The sequence below is a fragment of the Manis javanica genome, chromosome 6, assembly GCF_040802235.1.
Source record: "Manis javanica isolate MJ-LG chromosome 6, MJ_LKY, whole genome shotgun sequence".
Lineage (NCBI taxonomy): Eukaryota > Metazoa > Chordata > Mammalia > Pholidota > Manidae > Manis > Manis javanica.
Window position 1 is genome coordinate 87,140,378 of NC_133161.1, and position 21,270 is coordinate 87,161,647.

General features: G+C 38.2%; 1 protein-coding gene across 2 annotated transcripts in view; it reads right to left on the minus strand.

Moving 5' to 3' along the window:
* Window positions 1–21,270, minus strand: part of RELN (reelin) — a 514,773-nt gene that overhangs the window by 284,882 nt on the left and 208,621 nt on the right. For both annotated transcript variants that reach the window (XM_037001388.2, XM_073238979.1), the window contains exon 4: window positions 4,564–4,634. In XM_037001388.2, the coding sequence (XP_036857283.2) occupies window positions 4,564–4,634 (71 nt within the window). The remainder of the gene's footprint in view (window positions 1–4,563; window positions 4,635–21,270) is intronic.

The window sequence follows — 21,270 nt, forward strand, 5'->3', positions numbered from 1 at the left end:
CTCCCTTTTAATTCAAGATTTTTTTTTTTAAACCTCAACTTTAAACACTGCCTTAAATTTACTTCTCAAACCACAATAATTTTTTCCCCCTCCATTATCTGATTCCAAAGCCTGGGCAAGAACTCTCCACCCTGCAAGGCAGTTTCAGTTGTTCTGGCCTCTCCTGCAACCAGCTTCATTCACAGTTTAGTTGCTAATGACCTTCTAACGGAAAAATCTTAAAGCCTTTTCTCATACTTCATCTTCTCCATTCTCTTGGAAGTTTTTGTCCCTGTTGAGCGCCTCTACCGTGCTGGAATGTCTTTCTCGAGTGCCCCCACCCTCACGCCCCCGACCTTGCCACTTCTCCAGAGTTCCCTCTTCTTCCTGCTCCTGTGCCATCACTAGCATTCCACACTGGGGCCCTTCCCCACTTCTCCCCAGGATCTCCCTGGATGAGCACACTCCTTCCTCGGCATCAATATGCTGGTAGTTCTCAGATCCGCCAGCGGGCTGCTAGTTAGCCCTGTGGGATGGAAAGAAACTTCCTCAGAGCCAATGTGTTGAAGTCCAATTTATTATCTGCTCCTCCAAACACCTCTAATATTTTTCTCACTTCTTCACTCAATTCCTGAGCCAGAAACCAAAGAGTGGTCCTGGATTCTCTCCCTGCCCTTACTCCCCACACTGCCTTCTCTGAAGTCTCTCTAACATATCCCTTTCTTTCTGGTCTCCAAGACCCAATTTTAGTTCAGTTTAAAATTTAGCTATCACCAGAATAACTACAGTATCCCACTACCATGTTTCACTGCCTCTAATTCCTACCTTCTGCAACTCATTCCACCCCATTCTCAGTTTTTCTGAAACACAGATTGTTCATGTCACTCTCCTTCTTCCCACTGCCTACTGAACAATGTTTATGCTCCCAAGTATATAAGAGAGGGCTCTTTGTGACCTGATCCTGATCCAATAATCCTCCCAACATCATGGCTCAGATGTAATGAATTGCTGGGTAACTTCCTCTTTCTAATATCTGTTAGTTTATTTTACTTCAACTGTTCATTCATTTCAATAAACATGTATTGGGGTGCGTACTATGAATCAGGCATGGTGCAAGGCTTTAGAGAGTCAGTAATAAAAAGCACAGTCCTTACCCTCAAGGAACTTATATTTAATGGCACACAGGGAATGTGTGATAGTGTTCCTATTACGATATGCAATAAATAGTTGGCAAATAAATGAGTACATGGTTGATGAAGGGCTTTATTTGAAAGGCAGTATAACGTGATGGTTAATATCATGGGCTACATGCCACACTGCCTGGGCTCCAATCCCAGCTCTGCCAATTTCTAGCTGTGTGGCCTTTTATTCTCATTGTGGCTTTGTTTCCTCATCTGTAAAGGGGAGATAATCATAGTTCCTCCTTTAGGGAGTTGCTATAAAGATTAAAGGAGTTCATGCTTGTACTGTATAGAGTGGAGTTGGGCACATTTTAGTGGCAAGAGGGTTTCAGCTTGTACTATTATTGCACTGTAAGAGTTGTATCTAGCAGTTACATCACTCTGTATGAGAGTTACCTAGACCAGCTTGAGGAGGAACTTGAGGGAGATCAGAGATGTTTATTCAGGAGAAGGCAATACCTAAGAAGGGTCTGAAAGCCTGAGTTAGCCAGACAAAGATGTAAAAGGGTAGTCCACTGAAGAAAATGGCGTGTGTGTGTGTGTGTGTGTGCAAATAACACTGGGGTGACAAGTGAGGTGCATTCTGGAAATTTCAAGGAAGAAACGAGAAGACGACAAGATATGAGGTGGGGAGGCAAATTGAAGCCAGATTGGAAAAGATTTTCCTTGAACGTTATGAAAAGCAGTAGGAATTTTATCTTGAAGATAAGCAATTGCCTCCAATTGAGATATGGAAGGGCTTTAAGCCAGGAAATGACAGAATCACATTTCCGTTTTAGAAAGCTCACAGAGCACCTCTGAATAGGGCACTGAGAAGGTGGGAGCAGGGAAACCTGGCAGGAGGCTATCAAGCAATTCCCAAAGGAGGTGAGGGGCCTGATCGAAGGTGAATCGGTGGGAATAAGAAAGAATCTCCTCTACCTTTTTCTTAAACTGCTTCTATCCTTCAAGATTTGCTCCCTGGGATGCCTTTCCTTAAAGCGCCCAGACAAACTTAGCTACCTCTGTGATTCCTTGATCTGCCATTTACATCCCAGCCACCACGTAAGTCTTTATCACTTAAAGAGCCATGTTTAGCACTGAGCTAACACAGGGTCTTGCAGATGCTGGATACATGTTTGTAAAATAAAACCCTTTCAGGAACGTCTTTTAAGGACAGGGATGGGGATTATAGATTTAAGACATCACTAGTTATGTTTTCTGATTCTTTTACTTTTTCCATATGCTTAGCCTGTGCAATAGAGCCTTGTAATAATAGCTGTCCTCAACCTCTCCAAAGCAAAATTGGCTTTGTTTAATTTAATTAAAATCAACAAATACAACTGTGTATGTTGTAATTGAAATGCACTGTGCTTTAGTATACAGAGACTGTCATTCTTTTCTAATAAATATGTTAAATATTCCTCATGCAATGTATGGGAAATTATTACAGGTTAAGTTTATATTATCTTATTTGAGGAGATAATTAATGTTTTAATTAAAAGTAGGTAGGTCCAAAATAAATATATGGTTTATAGTGTCAATTATTTCTCTTATTATCTCTGACAGCAGGAAGCCATCACTCTTGTTAGTATTCTTTCCACCCCCTCTTGGATGGATTGATATGATTTCAGTTGACTGGTTGCTATTGAAAAACTCAATGTTTTCCTTTGGTCGTGGGCTGAATAGCATTTTTAATAACATCCATGTCTGCTATAATATAAATCATGTTTGTGTGCAACCCTACTATAGAAGGCTTTTTATTTCTTCATTGGTTGACAATTTTTTTCTCATTGATTTCTCCTGTTTTTTTCCCCCTTTTCATTTTAAATGAACCCAATCCCAACAACTAATTTACAATAGAAAATATAAAAAAGCCAGGGCTTTAAAGAAATCACTTTTTAGGCAATGACAAATGTTAGTAAAATTACACATATGTTTGTTTCTCTGACACTATGTATTTTTCAAGATATTAATGTCCACCACTGTATATTCTGTGTTTTCAGTAATGTGAACATTTTCATAGTCTGAAAAGAAGATTTACATTGTGATATATTTCTTGAGCCTACTATAAAGGTTATCACGCTTTTGCATTCTCAAAAGTCACAGAATAAAAATCTGTTTAACCCAAGAACACTGATATTTTATTTGCAACTATAATTAGAATGGGATTTTCTGATTCAAGACTTATGTGAACAATCAGAAGTTTGCCAGTAATAATCAAGGGTTACATTACTTAGCGAAAGCCATATTACAAATAATAAGTGGTATTCTCTTAGGATTTTCAAAAAAACAAAATAATTTTTCCTCATTCTTTCCTAAACCCGTTAGATTCTCTTTAGCAGAGAGATAATTGGTAGAAATTTCCTAGAATTATTAAGAATTCAATAATGAAATTCTTAAGTTAACACATTTCCCCCAAATATCACTCTATAAATAATATGCCTATGATAATGGTAAAAATGGTGTGACATTTACAAAGATGAATTTCAAACGTATTTGTTGTCAAAATGTTTCAATCAAGGAGTACATGATGGCTGAGAAAAACTTGTATTGAATCTATCAACATTTTAGAATGGTTGTTATGTGCCAGCACCATGCTTCCGGGGAACCAAACAGCACTAAGGCATAACTTCTATTCTTGAGAAGCTCAGTCTCTCAGGAATATCATCCATCACTTTTCAGAGCTGAGTTCTCTGTGAGGTGGTAAATTCTACAATGAAGACACAAATTAAGTCAGGTAGAAGTGTAAGAGGTAGAAGGAACAAACTTGTGGGGAGCATGAATCCTGGCTTTCACTTTTCATGGTGTGGGTATATGTGTACACATGTATGTTCAGGTGTTTATGTGCAGCTATGAGAGTTTGGTATGGGTGAGAGTCTGATGTGCATGAAGCAGTCATAAAGTAGAAGTCACTTAATGTAACTACTTAATATACATTTAGTGTATCTCAAATGATACAGTATCTATCCACAAATCTGAAATTAACAGTATACACAGTTGAAAACAATCATATAAATACTGCACACATGATCATGTAAAACATGATCAAATACTGAAAAATAAACAAAAATGCTTTCCACAAAGTTGACAAGAAATTCAGTGGCAAATTAAGTATGTGTGTTTTGTAGAATCTTAAAATTACTAAGATTTGTATTTGTAGAATAACTAAATGTAATCCATTAGGCAAAAAATTATGAGAAGATAAATTTTCTCTTGGTCTGTTTTGCTCACAGAAGTCTACAGATATTTACCAATAATTACTAAATAACTAATTATTAGGGATATGAAAAGAACCATAACTAATTTTGAAAGCCTCATGATCAATAGTAATGAAGTGCTTACTTTGTACATAGAACACAGGGCCTACCTACCATGAATGATTTTGACATAACTGACACAGACAAGTGAAAATGATTCTTACCTCCTTGTTCACACAACTGCTGGGCTAAAGCATCTTTGAAAATAATCTGGCCCCTGTGTGTTGCTGTAGCCCTAGAAATGAATAGGAAAAGGTTAATTCAAGTTTGGTGATAACAATGTGTTTTTTAGCTTTTTAAAAAACCTTATTTTTAAACATTATTGTACGAATATGCTTTTTTTTTTTAAAAAAAATGAGTGCTTCTGAACAGTGATACAAATGAACAATAGAGTCAAGGCTTAAACTAAGGCACCTAGATTGAGAATTATCTTCCAGTGTTACTCTGTAAAGATACTCTAACATTTGTGAGCTTCTTCTGAAAATAACAAATGTGAGCAAATCCTGGATAGAAAAAAAAGTATGGAAAGGATGCTTATTAAAATTTCTTCTTCAGAAGACCTTGATATAAAATGTTTTATGGAGCAACAATGATATTAGCACTGGAGAAACATGCTCTTGATGTACTTTTTTTCCTGTAACAAAAGGCACCACAACACACAGAGATTTGAGACAGAGAATTACATTTTTAAAATGTGTTTTTTTAAAGGCTATTTGGAGCTTTCATAATTATAAAATCTGTCATAATAAAATACACCTTTTCCCCCCACCGGGTCTAATTCACCACTTGAAGGAGATGTGCATCTTTTACCTCCTCTAATCAGAGCTGTGCACATGGATTGGTGAAAAAATAACATCCCTGCAGCAGATGTGTTATTCAATGGCGATAATAGGAACTGTCTTATTAAAGGAAGAATTATTTAGGCTTTACGTTTGAAGTGTTTTTCCTTAAAAAGGATTTTTCTGGCATAAAATGTATTGTTTCGACAAATTTAAAACAGAAAATCAAGTCTCTAAGAAACTTGATTTTAGAAAATAAATCATACAAAATCTTTTTAATAGCCAAAAAATAATTAACATTAATCTCAACTTCAGCTCTAGCCAAAACCACCCTAGGATAAAAATAACTTGATTTTGCCATCAATTACTGAAGACGGATTATGTACCAGGCACTGTGCTAGGTCACTAGAGGGCAAAGTTTGACCTCTGCATTTCCCTCCGTATGTGTACCCCACAGTCAATATCTTGCCCTTTAGGACCAAACAGGACCTCATGGCTCCCAGCATTCCCCACTCTGGTCTCCATGTAGGTATATCTTCCTCCTCCTTGCTGCAGACCTGTCTGATTTCTGTTCCTCACTGAATTGTCACTAGCACTGGATCAGTCCCCCAGATCCAGCTCTTTGAAAAATAATCTGATAAACTAAGGCATGCTCAAGTGTAAACTAGTGATGTTGCTCCAAGCTAACATTTCATCAGTGGCACTGAAGATATTATACTTTAACACGCACACACACACAGACACACACACACACGGCACAATAGTGAGAGTTTTGAATGGTGAAGGGAGATATCATTGGAGAGAACAATCACCAGGCTGCTTTCAACTCATACTATATGTGAAGTTTGTAGTTTGTAAGGGCTATCAGCCCTCGTTGTTGTATATTAACCATTATGCAGATTACAGATACACATGCTACTATCTCTTCCTCTATATTCCCATATATTTACAGGTTTTCCTTTGCTTTAGCAAGCTGAAAATGAGGAAGACTACACACAGGGCCAATCCAAGCTGTAAACATGATCTACAGATTTACTAATCATTTCAAGATTTTATGTCCAGAGGGAATATGGAAACCTGATTTACCTAAATACATTTCATTGTTTAAACTTCAATTAAGTCAAGAGTTTCTGAGTTTACATACACTTCTAAAATAACACAGAAATCATAAATGTAAAATCTATTTTGTTGTTTTCTGATTGTAAAGATATATCTCCATTGTAACATTTCCTGCTGGTCCACCAATCAGTTCTCATCGTGCTGTTCTATGCTCCCCAGGAACATGATGAGGCAAAGTACTTAGATAAAGTTCATCCAACAGAGAGGTTTTGCCTTTTTTCTGAATATCAGAGATACTGAAATATCTGTCTTGTCCATGCTGCTTTCCCCATTACTCAGTTTCCTCAGATTAGAATTTGTTGCTTTCATTCATGTTCTCACTTCTGCAACTTTGGTTCAGTGAATAAATTTCTGAGGAACTAGAGAATAATTGAAATTGAAGGAACTTTTATGATCTAGTCAAAATTTCTTGAGCAGTGGAACTCATTCTTTAAACAAGTATTATATAATTGTAATATATGAAACAGAGGAGCTCTAACTTTGGAAGTAATTGGCTTCCCACTCCTCAACAGCACGTCCACCACCACCCATTCCCCCAAACTTCCCAGTGCACCTCTCTGGAACTCTTAGGGCTTTAAAGCAGCAGAATTTATATGGATCAGGAAACTGAGGCCCAGTGAGGAACTGCTGAAGGTCCCACAGCCTGTTCATGGCAGATAGGACCTGATTCTAGGTCTTATTCCAAGCCTTGGATTCTTCCCACCGCATCAGTAGTTTTTAAAATGTCCCACAGTGGTGCCTAGGAACCCACAGGAGTCAGAGAGCAGAGCAGTGGACAGTGGGATTTATATGTGCTAATTATTTACTGTTGTTTGAAGAAAGGGCTCAGCAGTTAGAAACTGGCCAGAGGAGCACACCAGGCTCTCAACGACATTGTCTGAAGTCCTCTTAAGTAGTAATAGTGATAATGCAATTGGTATATGCATATATAAGCCATATTGTAACACCTACAATGAACTGAAATTTATCTCCTGTTAGTTGCTGTTGTAAGGGCTTTACATAAATGAACTCAATTAATCTTTACAACAACCCTATGAGGTACATACTATTATCCCATTTCCTGGGACCCAGAACTATTGTGTGATTTACCTAATGTCACACAATTGGTGGTAAAATCAGGATTCAAATCCAGGCAGTCTGAGTGTAGAATGCTTGCTTTTAACCATAACATCAAATTGTCATTGATCTTGTTCAAAGATTTGTTGGTAGTTTCAATCTCTTTTCAGAGGGAGTGACTGCTTTCTGGGCCTGATCTTTAAATTCATGCCTCCTCTGGCTTGTGCTCTCTCCTGCAACCTTCCAGTTTGAGCTAAGCCTTTTTATTTAAATCCTTTCAGACCAACAAGCTTCTTTTCTCTTTCCAAGTTGGAACCTTAGCCACTTGGCCAGCAGCTCCACAGCTTTGCCTTTAAAAATACCACTTCTCTGGATGGCTTTTCCTGTAGTGCTCTGGGAGTCCCTCAACTTCTAATTAACTCAATGCAGTTTCCTTTCAATTCTGTGTCACATTTCCTCCAACAGTCTCCAGGACCCCTCACATCTATTTCTCCTGTTCTGTCCCAAACACAATAGCACCAGATGCCAACCTCAGCCACAGCACAGCCCGATACACATACGCGTATGACAGATAATCATCATGTGCATCACTTTCTTCACAAACCTTTAAATCCTTCAGATAATATTTTAATATAAAAATGTCCAATCATATAGTAGCTACCTGGGTAGCAATTTTAAGGACTTGCATACTCCCCAGGGCCTGGCTGACGTCAATAATGGCAGTCAGCTTTGAATATATTTAGAAACATGAAATAATTCATGATGGCTTACTTACAGACTCACAGCATTTCAAACCTTCTATAGAAATATATGTGTATTTATATAAATATATGTAGTTACATAAATATACTTAAATACAATGCAGATGTATACTTTAAATAGATACACACTTAAGTATATATAAATAATTTAAATAAAAATACATTCATATATAAATAAATATACAAACATAAATATAAAAACATTTATGTCTATATGTGGGCAAAATTGCAAGCAAGTTCTCCCCTGCCCTTAGTCTATCTCCACATTGGTAGTGGTATAAGGGGTGAAGAGCAGTAGCCCATCTCCATATGAGTAGATGCTACAAGGGGCTGGGAAGGCAGCAAGCACTGGGACCAGAGAGCATTTCTTTTGGTTCTTCAGAGCCAGGACAGGGAAACACATGGGTGAGTGGAGTATATTACTTCTTGTAGGCAATAAATGGGTTTCTCTCACTTATTTTTCCCTTTGACCTATTTTGGCTTCAAAGGTTTATCTGCCCAAGGCTGGGAACATATTTTTCTCCCCTGGAGTTACACTATACTTAAAAATTGCCAAAAGCACAGTAACTCATATTTAAAAGATTAGAGGTCATATCCTCCAGTTTTTAATCTACAAAATGTTTTTATTTTCTTATAAAAACACACAGTTATGGAATACAGTGACAGACCTTATTCATTTTCAGAAACATTTTCTGGAATTTGCAGGTCTGTTTTGGGGGAGGTCTCTCAGATTTGTGGTGCTAATAACTATGTTGGTACTAGTTGAACTTAATTTTCCATAATTAACAGTAATTTTTCAGAAGAGTTTAGAAAATATCCTCATTGTTCACTGTTTTGAGTAGATGAAATTTTTGAAATGAGCTTCTAATAAGTACTTGTCATCTCTTTGGGAGATGCATAGATCTCTAGAGCAAGTTTGCCAACAGCAAGTAATTTTAAAATTCCTTCAGGCTGTTATGATCTATCATTTGAAAAGCTGTATAGATGCCTCCAAATGAAGAAAGTTCATTATGATCACTATATTTCAAACTTGAAACAGCCTTGTTGTTATGAATATAAAATAACATGCCATATTCTAATTTTAACTGAGCTCCTAGAACAACTGTCTGCCCAAGCCATTTAAGAATTAGTGCGTATTGTGGTGAGGCATGATGCTGAAGTTCACAGTCTCTAGAATCAGAAAGACGAGCATTTGAACACAGTGAGCTACCACTCCTGAGCTATCTGACTCTGCACAACTTCCTTCATCACTCTAGGCTGCAGATTCCCCATATGAAGAGAGGGATAATAATAACAATATTATTTAAAGATATTAATAATGTTTGCTCTTCAGAAATTTACAGTCTCTCTACCTAAGCAGATTGCAAGCTCTGGAGTAGAAGGAATAGCTAATTAAAACAACTATCCCCCATAAGGCATCTGTCATAATGACTTGAACATAAGGGAATCAAAACTATATTTTTCAGCTCACAGTTTGCTTCCAACATGCAATATTGCCAACCAGTTTCTAAAAAAAGAAATAAAAGGGGATTTTAATATAGTTGTTACAATGTCTACCTAAATGCATTGTTTTCTTATTTCATGAATCTAGTTGCTCACAGATTAACCTAATGAATCCTTTTTAAACCTAGGACAATGTGCTTTTCCTCTAGGGATGGGTGTTGTTTCCCACTTTTCTCTGTTTTAACAATGAGATCTGGTATGTTACCGTACCTTGTCCATTCCAGTTGGAAGGGTTTTATTAATCAGCAATCTGATGTTAATCTACTATAATATCAGCATGCCTGTGCCAACCACCCTCCAGGAAATGTTACTAAATATGTGGAACATGGGAAAAAAGAGAGGTGGTCTGAGTTTGGTAAATCTTACCTTCAAAAGAATCAGTCACTTGCAAAGATTGTTGCCTCTTTTTATCAGCAAATTGCTATACTTTCTAATTAGGCTATGGATACAATTTGATGGTTATTAAAACAAGAAAAAAAATTCAAATTTTTAAAAACATATGAAAAGGAGTCATGAATAATTTCCAGGGGAAATTACCTTTATATTAAACTCTCAACTTAGACTATGCCAAGGTCATTGCAAAATGGTAAACATTTGTGTATGTTTTTATAATGCTTTTGCTTTTCAAAGTTTTACTACTCTCATTGTTTCTTTAATTACATATTTTATTCCTAAACCACTGCATTTTTTTCCTTCTGCCAAGTATATAAATATTTCCTCTGCCTCAAAACAGTAAGTTTCAGCATTAATGTTCATTATCCAATAATCACAAAGTCTATGTGTTCTTAAAGATGACCAAATATTTTACTCAAACCTGTTTTCTGATCAAGATACAATTTTCATTAGTAAGACAAAGAACATATAAATAAGTTCATTCAAATAGGGCCAGTAAGTTAATGGTTAATAGTAACTTGTTAAAAAAAGAAGTGATAAGGAGGAGCCAAGATGGTGGCATGAGTAGGGCAGTAGAAATCTCCTAAAACCATATATATATTTCAAAATACAACAAATACAACTATTCCTAAAAGAGATACCAGTGGATACAGTACAACAGCAAGGCTACATTTACATCTGTGAGAGCCCAGCACCTCACGAAGGGGTAAGATACAAGCCGTGACCCTGCAGGAACCGAGTGCTCCCCTGCACCCCAGCTCCCAGGAGGGAGGAAAGGAGTTGGAGCAGGGAGGGAGTGAAAGCCCAGGACTGCTAAACAAACAGCTCTAGTAATCCGCACTGGGAGCACAGGCACACAGTGCATGATGTGCTGGATATTAGAGAAATGCAAAAGCAAAATCTGCGAGCAGGTCCCCACAACTGGCTCCTCTGGGACAAAAGAAAAGTGAGTCCTTTTTGAAAGTCTTAAAGGGAGAGGGACCTCACAGCTGGATGTCATCCCTGAAGCCTCACACACCGATAAACAGCCTGTCAGTCATTCCCTCAGCCAGTGCGGACCCCAACATAACAGCCCAGTAGCCTGAGAGTGGCTGTGCATGCCCATGGCAGCGGTAGAGTGGCCTGGGAGTGGCCGCACCCTCACGAGCTGGGAGGATCTCCTTCTGGCATGCAGCCACCCAAGCCAGACCCAAAGGCAGCAACCAGGGTGCAGCTCCCCGGCGCAGGGAGAAGAAACTTGCGCAAGGCGTGAAGGGGCACCGCTTTTACAGGAGAGAACACCCGGTGCACCTTCCACTCCCTGCAGGGCTCTGGGCTACCCTGACAGTGACCCTGCTGGTGGCAGCTTAGGGAATTAATTCAGAGGCTGGTCCAGGAGTGCGGGTAACTTACACAGGCAGCAGAGAAGGGCAAGGTGACCAGAAAGCAGGAAAGGACTTTGTCCTCCCAGCTGACACATGCACTACCTGCCTACAGTTACCTCAATCGCCATGTAAAGGTAGAAGAATTTGGTCCAGTCCAGAATTACCCAGAGAACCCCCAAGAGAGGACCTGGGGAGATAGATACAGCTAATATAACCATGCTGATGGACCTGCACAGAAATATGCAAGAGCTAAAGGAGCAAGTAGGGAGGGACAATACAAAAATAAAACAGTCTCTGGAAGTACTTAAGAGCAGACTGGATGAGGTGCAAGAGGCCATTAATGGAATGGAAATCATAGAACAGGAATACAGAGAAGCTGAGAAAGAGAGAAATAAAAGGATCTCCAGGAATGAAAGAATATTAAGAGAACAGTGTGACCAATCCAAAAGGAACAATATTCACATTATAGAGGTACCAGAAGAAGAAGAGAGAGAAAAAGGGATAGAAAGTGTCTTCGAAGAAATAACTGCTGAAAACTTCCCCAAACTGGGGGAGGAAATAGTCTCTCAGGCCATGGAGGCCCACAGATCTTCCAACACAAGGGACCCAAGGAGAACAACACCAAGATATATAATAATTAAAAATGGCAAAGTTCAAAGACAAGGACAGAGTATTAAAGGCAGCCAGAGAGAGAAAAAAGGTCACTTATAAAGGAAAACCCATCAGGTTATCATCAAACTTCTCAACAGGAACCTTACAGGCCAGAAGAGAATGGCATGATATATTTAATGCAATGAAACAGAAGGGCCTTGAACCAAGAATACTGTATCCAGCACAATTATCATTTAAATATGAAGGAGGGATTAAACAATTCCCAGACAAGCAAAAGTTGAGGGAATTTGCCTTCCACAAACGACTGCTACAGGATATTTAAAAAGGAACTGCTCTAGATGGAAGCACTCCTAAGGCTAAGTAGATGTCACCAGAGAAAATAAAATCACAGCAAAGAAAGCAGACCAACCAAATACTAACTATAGGCAAAAAATAAAATCAACTACTCACAAAAGCAGTCAAAGGAAACAGAAAAGAGTACAGAATAGAACACCTAACATGTAAAGAATGGAGTAGGAAGAATAAGAAGGGAGAAACATAAAGAATCATCAGACTGTGTTTGTAATAGCTGAATAAGAGAATTAAGTTAGATGGCAAGATAGTAAAGAAGCTACTCTTGAACCTTTGGTAACCACGGATCTAAAGCCTGCAATGGCAATAAGTACATATCTTTCAAAAATCACCCTAAATGTAAATGGACTGAATGCACCAATCAAAAGACATAGAGTCACTGAATGGATAAAAAAACAAGACCCATCTATATGCTACTTAGAAGAGACTCACCTCAAACCCAAAGACATACACAGACTAAAAGTCAAGGGATGGAAAAAAATATTTCATGCAAACGATAGGGAGATAAAAGCAGGTGTTGCAGTACTACTATCAGACAAAATAGACTTCAAAACAAAGAGAGTAACAAGAGATAAAGAAAGACATTAGATAATGATAAAGGGATCAGTCCAACAAGAGAATATAACCATTATAAATATATATGCACCCAATACAGGTACACCAACATATGTGAAACAAATACTAACAGAATTAAAGGAGAAAATAGAATGAAATGCATTCATTCTAGGAGACTTCAACACACCACTCACTCCAAATGACATATCTACCAGACAGAAAATAAGCAAGGACACAGAGGCACTGAACAACACACTAGAACAGATGGACTTAACAGACATCTAAAGAACACTACACCCAAAAGCAACAGGACACACATTCTTCTCAAGTGCATATGAAAATTTTTCAGAATAGACCAACATACTAGGCCACAAAAAGAGCCTCAGTAAATTCCAAAAGATTGAAATTCTACCAACCAACTTCTCAGACCACAAAGGCATAAAACTAGAAATAAACTGTACAAAGAAAGCAAAAAGGCTCACAAACACATGGAGGCTAAACAACATGCTCCTAAATAATCAATGGATCAATCACCAAATCAAAATGGAGATCCAGAAAAATATGGAAACAAATGACAACAACAACACTAAGCCCCAACTACTGTGGGACACAGCAAAAGCAGTCTTAAGAGGAAAGTATATAGCAATCCAGGCATATTTAAAAAAGGAAGAACAATCCCAAATGAATAGTCTAAAGTCACAATTATTGAAACTGTAAAAAGAAGAACAAATGAGGCCAAACTCAGCAGAAGGAGGGACATAATAAAGATCACAGAAGAAATAAATAAAATTGACATTAATAAAACAATAGAAAAAAATCAATGAAACCAAGAGCTGATTCTTCGAGAAAATAAACAAAAATAGATAAGCCTCTAGCCAGACTTATTAAGAGAAAAAGAGAATCAACACACACCAACAGAGTCAGAAATGAGAAAGGAAAAATCAGGATGGACCCCACAAAAATACAAAAAATTATTAGAGAATACTATGAAAATGTACATGCTAACAAGCTGGAAAACCTAGAAGAAATGGACAGCTTCCTAGAAAAATACAACCTTCCAAGACTGACCAAGAAAGAAACACAAAATCTAAACAGACCAATTACCAGTAAAGAAACTGAATCAGTAATTGAAAAACAACCCAAGAACAAAACCCCTGGACAAGAGGGATTCACCACTGAATTTTATCAGACATATAGAAAAGACATAATACCGATTCTCCTTAAAGTTTTCCAAAAAATTCTATGAAACCAACATCACCCTAATACCAAAACCAACTCGTTCTATGAAGCCAACATCACCCTAATAACAAAACCAGGCAAAGACCGCACCAAAAAAAGAAAACAACAGACCAATATCCCTGATGAACGTAGAAGTAAAAATACTCAACAAAATATTAGCAAACCGAATTCAAAAATACATCAAGAGGATCATACACCATGATAAAGAGGGATTCATCTCAGGGATGCAAGGATGGTACAACATTCAAAAATCCATCAGTATCATCCACCACATAAACAAAAAGAAGGACAGAAACCACATGGTCATTTTCATAGAAGCTGAAAAACAAGCAGACAAAATTCAACATCCACTCATGATAAAAACTCTCAACAAAATGGGTATACAGGGCAAGTAACTCAACTTAATAAAGGCCATGTATGACAAACCCACAGCCAACATCATACTTAACAGCGAGAAGCTGAAAGATTTTCATTTAAGATCGGGAACAAGACAAGGATTCCCACTCTCCCCACTGTTACTCAAAATAGTACTGGAGGTCCTAGCCATGGCAATGAGGCAAAACAAAGAAATACAAAGCATCCAGATTGGTAAAGAAGAAGTCAAATTGTCACTATTTGCAGATGACAAGATACTGTAGATAAAAAACCCTAAAGACTCCATTCCAAAACTACTAGGTCTAATATCTGTATTCAGCAAACTTACAGAATACAAAATTAATACATAGAAATCTGTTGCCTTCCTATACACCAACGATTAACTAACAGAAAGAGAAATCAGGAAAACAATTCCATCTCTAATTGCATCAAAAAGAACAAAATACCTTGGAATGAACCTAACGAAGGAAGTGAAAGATGTATACCATGAAAACTACAAGACACTCTTAATAGAAATTAAAGAGGACACTAACAAATGGAAACTCCTTCCATGACCTTGGCTAGGAAGAATTAATATGGTCAAAATGTCCATCCTGCCTAAAGCAATAAACAGATCCAATGCAATGCCTATCAAAATACCCACAACATTCTTCAATAAACTGGAACAAATAGTTTTAAAATTCATATGGAATCACCTAAGACCCAGAATAGCCAAAGCAATCCTGAGAAGGAAGAATGAAGTAGGGGGCATCTCGCTTCCCAACTTCAAGCTCTACTACAAAGCCACAGTAATCAAGACAATTTGGTACTGGCACAAGAACAGAGCCAGAGACCAGTGGAATAGAATAGAGAGTCCAGATATTAACTCAAACATATATGGTCTATTAATATATGATAAAGAAGCCATGGACATACAATGGGGAAATGACAGCCTCTTCAACAGCTAGTGTTGGCAAAACTGGACAGCTACATGTAAGAGAATGAAACTGGATCACTGTCTAACCCCATACACAAAAGTAAATTCGAAATGGATCAAAGACCTGAATGTAAGTCATGAAACCTTAAAAGTCTTAGAAAAAAACATAGGCAAAAATCTCTTGGACATAAACATGAACAACTTCTTCATGAACATATCTCCCCGGGCAAGGGAAACAAAAGCAAAAATGTACAAGAGGGACTATATCAAACTGAATCACTTCTGTACAGCAAAGGACACCATCAATAAAACAAAAAAGTACCCTACAGTATGGGAGAATATATTCATAAATGACAGATCTGATAAACGGTTGACATCCAAAATATATAAAGAACACATGCAACTCAACAAACAAAAAGCAAATAATCCAATTAAAAAATGGACAGAGGAGCTGAACAGGCAGCTCTCCAAAGAAGAAATTCAGATGTCCAACAAATTCAGATGGAGCAACATGAAAAGTTGCTCCACATCAGTAGTTATCAGAGAAATGCAAATTAAAATCACAATGAGATATCACCTCACACCAGTAAGGATCACCACCATCCAAAAGACAAACAACAACAAATGTTGGCGAGGTTGTGGAGAAAGGGGAACCCTCCTACACTGCTGGTGGGAATGTAAATTAGTTCAACCATTGTGGAAAGCAGTATGAAAGTTCTTCAAAAAGCTCAAAATAGATATACCATTTGACCTAGGAATTCCACTTCTAGGAATTTACCCAAGAATGCAGTAGCCCAGTTTGAAAAAGACAGATGCACCCCTATGTTTATCGCTGCACTATTTACAATAGCCAAGAAATGGAACAGTGAGCTTTTTTTTTGTAACAGTATATTTTTGTTTTAATGTATAATTTAATATATGTGTGTGAGTATAAGTGGGTTCTCTATACAGACAGCATAGCACTATTTACAATAGCCAAGAAATGGAAGCAACCTAAGTGTCCATCAGTAGATGAATGGATAAAAAAGATGTGGTACATATACACAATGGAATATTATTCAGCCATAAGAAGAGAACAAATCCTACCATTTGCAACAACATGGATGGAGCTAGAGGGTATTATGCTCAGTGAAATAAGCCAGGCAGATAAAGACAAGTACCAAATGATTTCACTCATATGTGGAGTATAAGAACAAAGAAAAAACTGAAGGAACAAAATAGCAGCAGAATCACAGAACCCAAGAATGGACTAACAGTTACCAAAGGGAAAGCGACTGGGGAGGATAGGTGGGAAGGGAGGCATAAGGTGGGGGGGAAAGAAAGGGGACATTACGATTAGCATGTATAATGTGTGGGGGGGCACAGGGTGGGCTGTGCAACACAGAGAAGACAAGCAGTGATTCTACAGCATCTTACTATGCTGATGGAAAGTGACTGTAATGAGGTTTGTGGGGGGGACTTGGTGATGGGTGGAGTCTAGTAAATATAATGTTCCTCATGTAATTGTAGGTTAATGATACAAAAAAAAGAAGTGATAGAAGATCTACAAGTTTCCATGATATAGGTACATGATTTACAATGTGAGCATGATACAGTTAAGTGAGCACATACACATAGGTATGGAAACATGCAAATGCAGCTGCATCAATAGCAATGCTTCTCAAAACAGCATGGCACACGCATACTGTTGGCCATGGTGTACTAGAGGAAGTTTGTGCCAGCTCACTTTAACAGTGAGCTTTTTTTTGGTAACAGTATATTTTTGTTTTAATGTATAACTTAATATATGTGTGTGAGTATAAGTGGGTTCTCTATACAGACAGCATAGCTAAACATCTAATTTAGCTACATCCCCTAACTCATGTAAAAATACAAACTTTACCCTAGTTATTCAAGTCAAGGAGTTATAGACTTTACCTCCTCATTCATCAGCAAATTCCATCAATTTTATTTATTAACTCTCACTGAGTCTTCGCTATCTTCACAGCCACTGTTTTTATTCAGGACTTAATAATTTGTCATCTGATAAACTACAACACTCTCTAGATTGAAGTTCCTGCCAGGCTCACCCCCATGCGAAACCAACATCCACATTGTGCCGATTTTCTTTAAAAAATTGTTTGAAATCCTTCTGTTATTCTTTATCATTTAAAATATTCTGTCAAATTCCTTAAAATGACCTAAAAGGTTATTTAGGATCTGGTCCCTGCCTACATGTCCTGCTTTCCCTCCCACCATATCCTGGAACTATCCCACCATAGAGTAGTCCTCACAAGTTCCCTGAATGCATGCTTTCTTTCATGCCCCCAGGATTTTGCATGTCCTGACCCTGTGCATGGACATCTCTTGCCAAAACTATTTTATTCATCCTCTAAAATTTATCCAAGTATCACTTCCCCTTATTAAGCCTTGTTAGGCCTCCCAGATAGTTAGACACCATCTCCAAGGATAGTACAGCCTATTTCCATAGCTCTAACAGGAAATTCCTAACATATGGTGACTCAATTTGTAGTCCATGCCTCACTTTTTGCAGTCATTCCTATCATAAATTCACACAACATGGTAAGTAACAAACTCATATTCATGACTGCCTAACAACCTTAACCAACACAAATCCAGTGTTGACAACTTCAAAATCTGCCAAGGCTAAGTCCCTGTGATCCGTAGTGAAATAGTTTATACTGTGGGTAATTAATCAGGTTTAAAAGGCTTTGATTATCTGAGTGCACAGTAAGATGCTCTGAATCTATATTATCTCAGAACCTGGAAAGAATTTTGTCAAAGGCATTGTCTGTCTTTGAAATTTTAACAGCAAGCTCAGTTGAAATGGATGCTTTTATCTCTTCAAGGAGGGAAGTAGTTGGCTAATAGGCAGATTTCTGGGATGAGTTGTAAGCATTGATATAGAAAAATAAAATACTTGCCCAGAAAATTTCTTAGCAGAAATCATTGAGAAGGAAGATTATTGTTTATACCTGGACTCTGAATCTTCTTTAAAGAGTGAGGAAAGCATCACTGGAAAAGATGCCACAAATGGTCTTCCTTATCCAACATTCATCATTTAAGGACTTTCAGAGGCATTCTGCATATTGAATCAGTAATGGGAATTTTCCAAAGAAATAACTCCAACTTTGAATGTAGTTTAAAGGTCCTTTGGCAAAAACCACTCAACAAACCAACCAATAAATAAGAAAAAGAGAAAAAGAAAAAAATAAAAGAAAGAGGAAAGAGAAAAATGAGAAGAAGTCTGGGCTAGTATAAAACAAGAAAAAAAGCCATTTTCCATACAAGTATCATTAGGTTCAATCCATGCAGAAAAATCTCTCCCCAAAGGATATTTCAATAGAGATTACACACTCTTTGTGTTTATACATAGTATTTTTAAGGGTATGCATTTGGGTTTTATTTCTAATCAATTTTTATAGCTTAAGTGTATGAAAAGAGATTTCAGGAATGGAAACCAAATTAATAAATTCTGAGCTTGAATTGACATAGTTGGCGTTAGACCAGGCCAATAACTATTGTTCCATTTCCTACTTTTTAAAATAGAAAAAATTTCCACAACAATTTTATATTTCTGATTGGGAGCATCTTACTATACATGCCAAAAGAAACTCACCAGCATCCCAGAAGAGATGTCGGTTAAGAGCACCATTGCCTGAATATGTGAGAATTTGGTGATACAGAAATGGTCTACGTTCACCTTGAAGTTGTGTTCATCTGTGGTATTGTATGCACATGACCAAATGTAGTTGGAACTCTGATTCTCAAAGCATTTTCAATAACACTGCTATGTGATACTTCCTTGAAGTAAAGAATAATTGTTTTGATTCAAGATGGCGGCATGAGTGGTGAGACCGAGAACTCATCCCAAAATCACATATAGTACGAAAATATAGTTAATACAACTAACCCTAAAACAGCAACAGGAAAAAAGGCTGCACCAGACTGCATACAGACCTCACGATACAGGGTAAAATAAAAAAGCCTTTTTTTTTTTGGACTTCAAAAGCCCAAGTCCTTCCCCCACCCCAGCTTACCAGCAGGAGGAAGAGAAATGGAGTAGAACTGCTGAAAACCCAGCTCTGGAGGTCTGACTTGGAACACAAACCTACATTGTGTGGTGCCTTGGAGGTTGGTGGGGTTGGGGAGCTGGGACAGGGGGAGTGCTTGAGAGACTGAAATTCTGGCCATTTGTGGAGGACAGGGATCCACATCCAGCAGCTCTGGGACAATGGAAAGGCAGGTGGTCTGAGAGGCTTCCTAGCAGCGAGTGGGCTACTGAAGGGGCGGGGTTTGCACGGAGCTTGCTGCACGGGAGAAGGAATAGGGGGACAAGGTTGTCTGGGTGCACTGTGCCCAGCAGGTTGGGAACTTTAAGGAGCTTCAGGTGCTCCATCCCCCTGGCTGGCTACTCAGCTCCAAGGTCCCCCACTGTGACATGCAGCCTGCTGCACCTTCTTCCTGGCCTACGGGCACAGGCTCACAAACCGGCAGTCACTGTGCTGGCATCAGGCCTGCCAGATGGAGGCCAAGCCTACAACAGCTAGAGACGCAAAGCATAGAGCCTTATGCCTGGGTGCTTAGCCCACTGGCTCTGACGCTGGAGACAGGCACTGCAGCCGGGAATCAGGAAACTGCTCTTTCCTCCCCCAGGCACCAGAGCTGCTCCCCTATGACCCCCAGCCTCACTCTAGGGGCTGAGCAGCTCCAGAGACTAGAGCTTCTGGGTACTGTAGGGTGCCACATAGAAATATAAAATGTCAAATGAACCTGGTTCAGAACAAAATCTCACAAACCCCAGAAAAAAGGCCAAATTAAACTGAATTCACCAATTTTCCTGAAAGAGAGTTAAAAATAAAAATCATAAAAAATGCACAAGGAGGTATAGAAAAGTACTAAAAAACTCAGGAATGAATTTAAGATGGAGATTCAATCATTAAGAAATTCCATATCTGAAATAAAACATACAATGGAGGGATTTAAAAGCAGATTAGATGTAGTAGAAGAGACGGTAAATGGGATAGAAATTAGAGTAGAGAAATACAAAGAAGCTGAGGCACAGAGAGAAAAAAGGATCTCCAGGAATGAAAGATTATTGAGAGAACTGTGTGACCAATTCAAATGGAACAATATTTGCACTATAGGGGTACGAGAAGAAGAAGAAGATAGAGAAAGAGGGACAGAAAGTGTCATTGAGGAGGTAATTGCTGAAAACTTCCCCAATCTGGGGAAGGAGATAGTCCCTGAAGCCATGGAAGTGCACAGATCTCCCAACACAAGGGACCCAAGGAAGACAACACCAAGACATACAGTAATTAAAATGTCAAAGATCAAGGATAAAGACAGACTTTTAAAAGCAGCTAGAGAGAGAAAAAAGATCACATACAAAGGAAAACCCATCAGGCTATCATCAGACCTCTCAACAGAAACCTTACAGGCCAGAAGGGAGTGGCATGATATATTTAATGCAATGAAGCAGAAGGGCCTCAGACCAAGAATACTCTACCCAACAAGGGGTAAATTCATTTAAATTTGAAGGAAGGATTAAACAACTTTCAGAGAAGCAAAAGCTGAATTTATCTCCCACAAACCACCTCTACAGTGCATTTTGGAGGGACTGCTATAGATGGAAGTATTCCTAAGGCTAAATAGATGTCACCAGGGGAAATAAAACCACAGCAAAGTAGAACAATTAATTACTAAGTAGATGCAAAATCAAATCAACTATGCTCAAAGTCAATCAAGGGATAGACAAAGAGTACAGAATATGAAACCTAACATATAAAGAATGGAGGAGAAAGAAAAAGGAGAAAAAAACAAAAGAACCTTTTGATTGTGTTTGTAA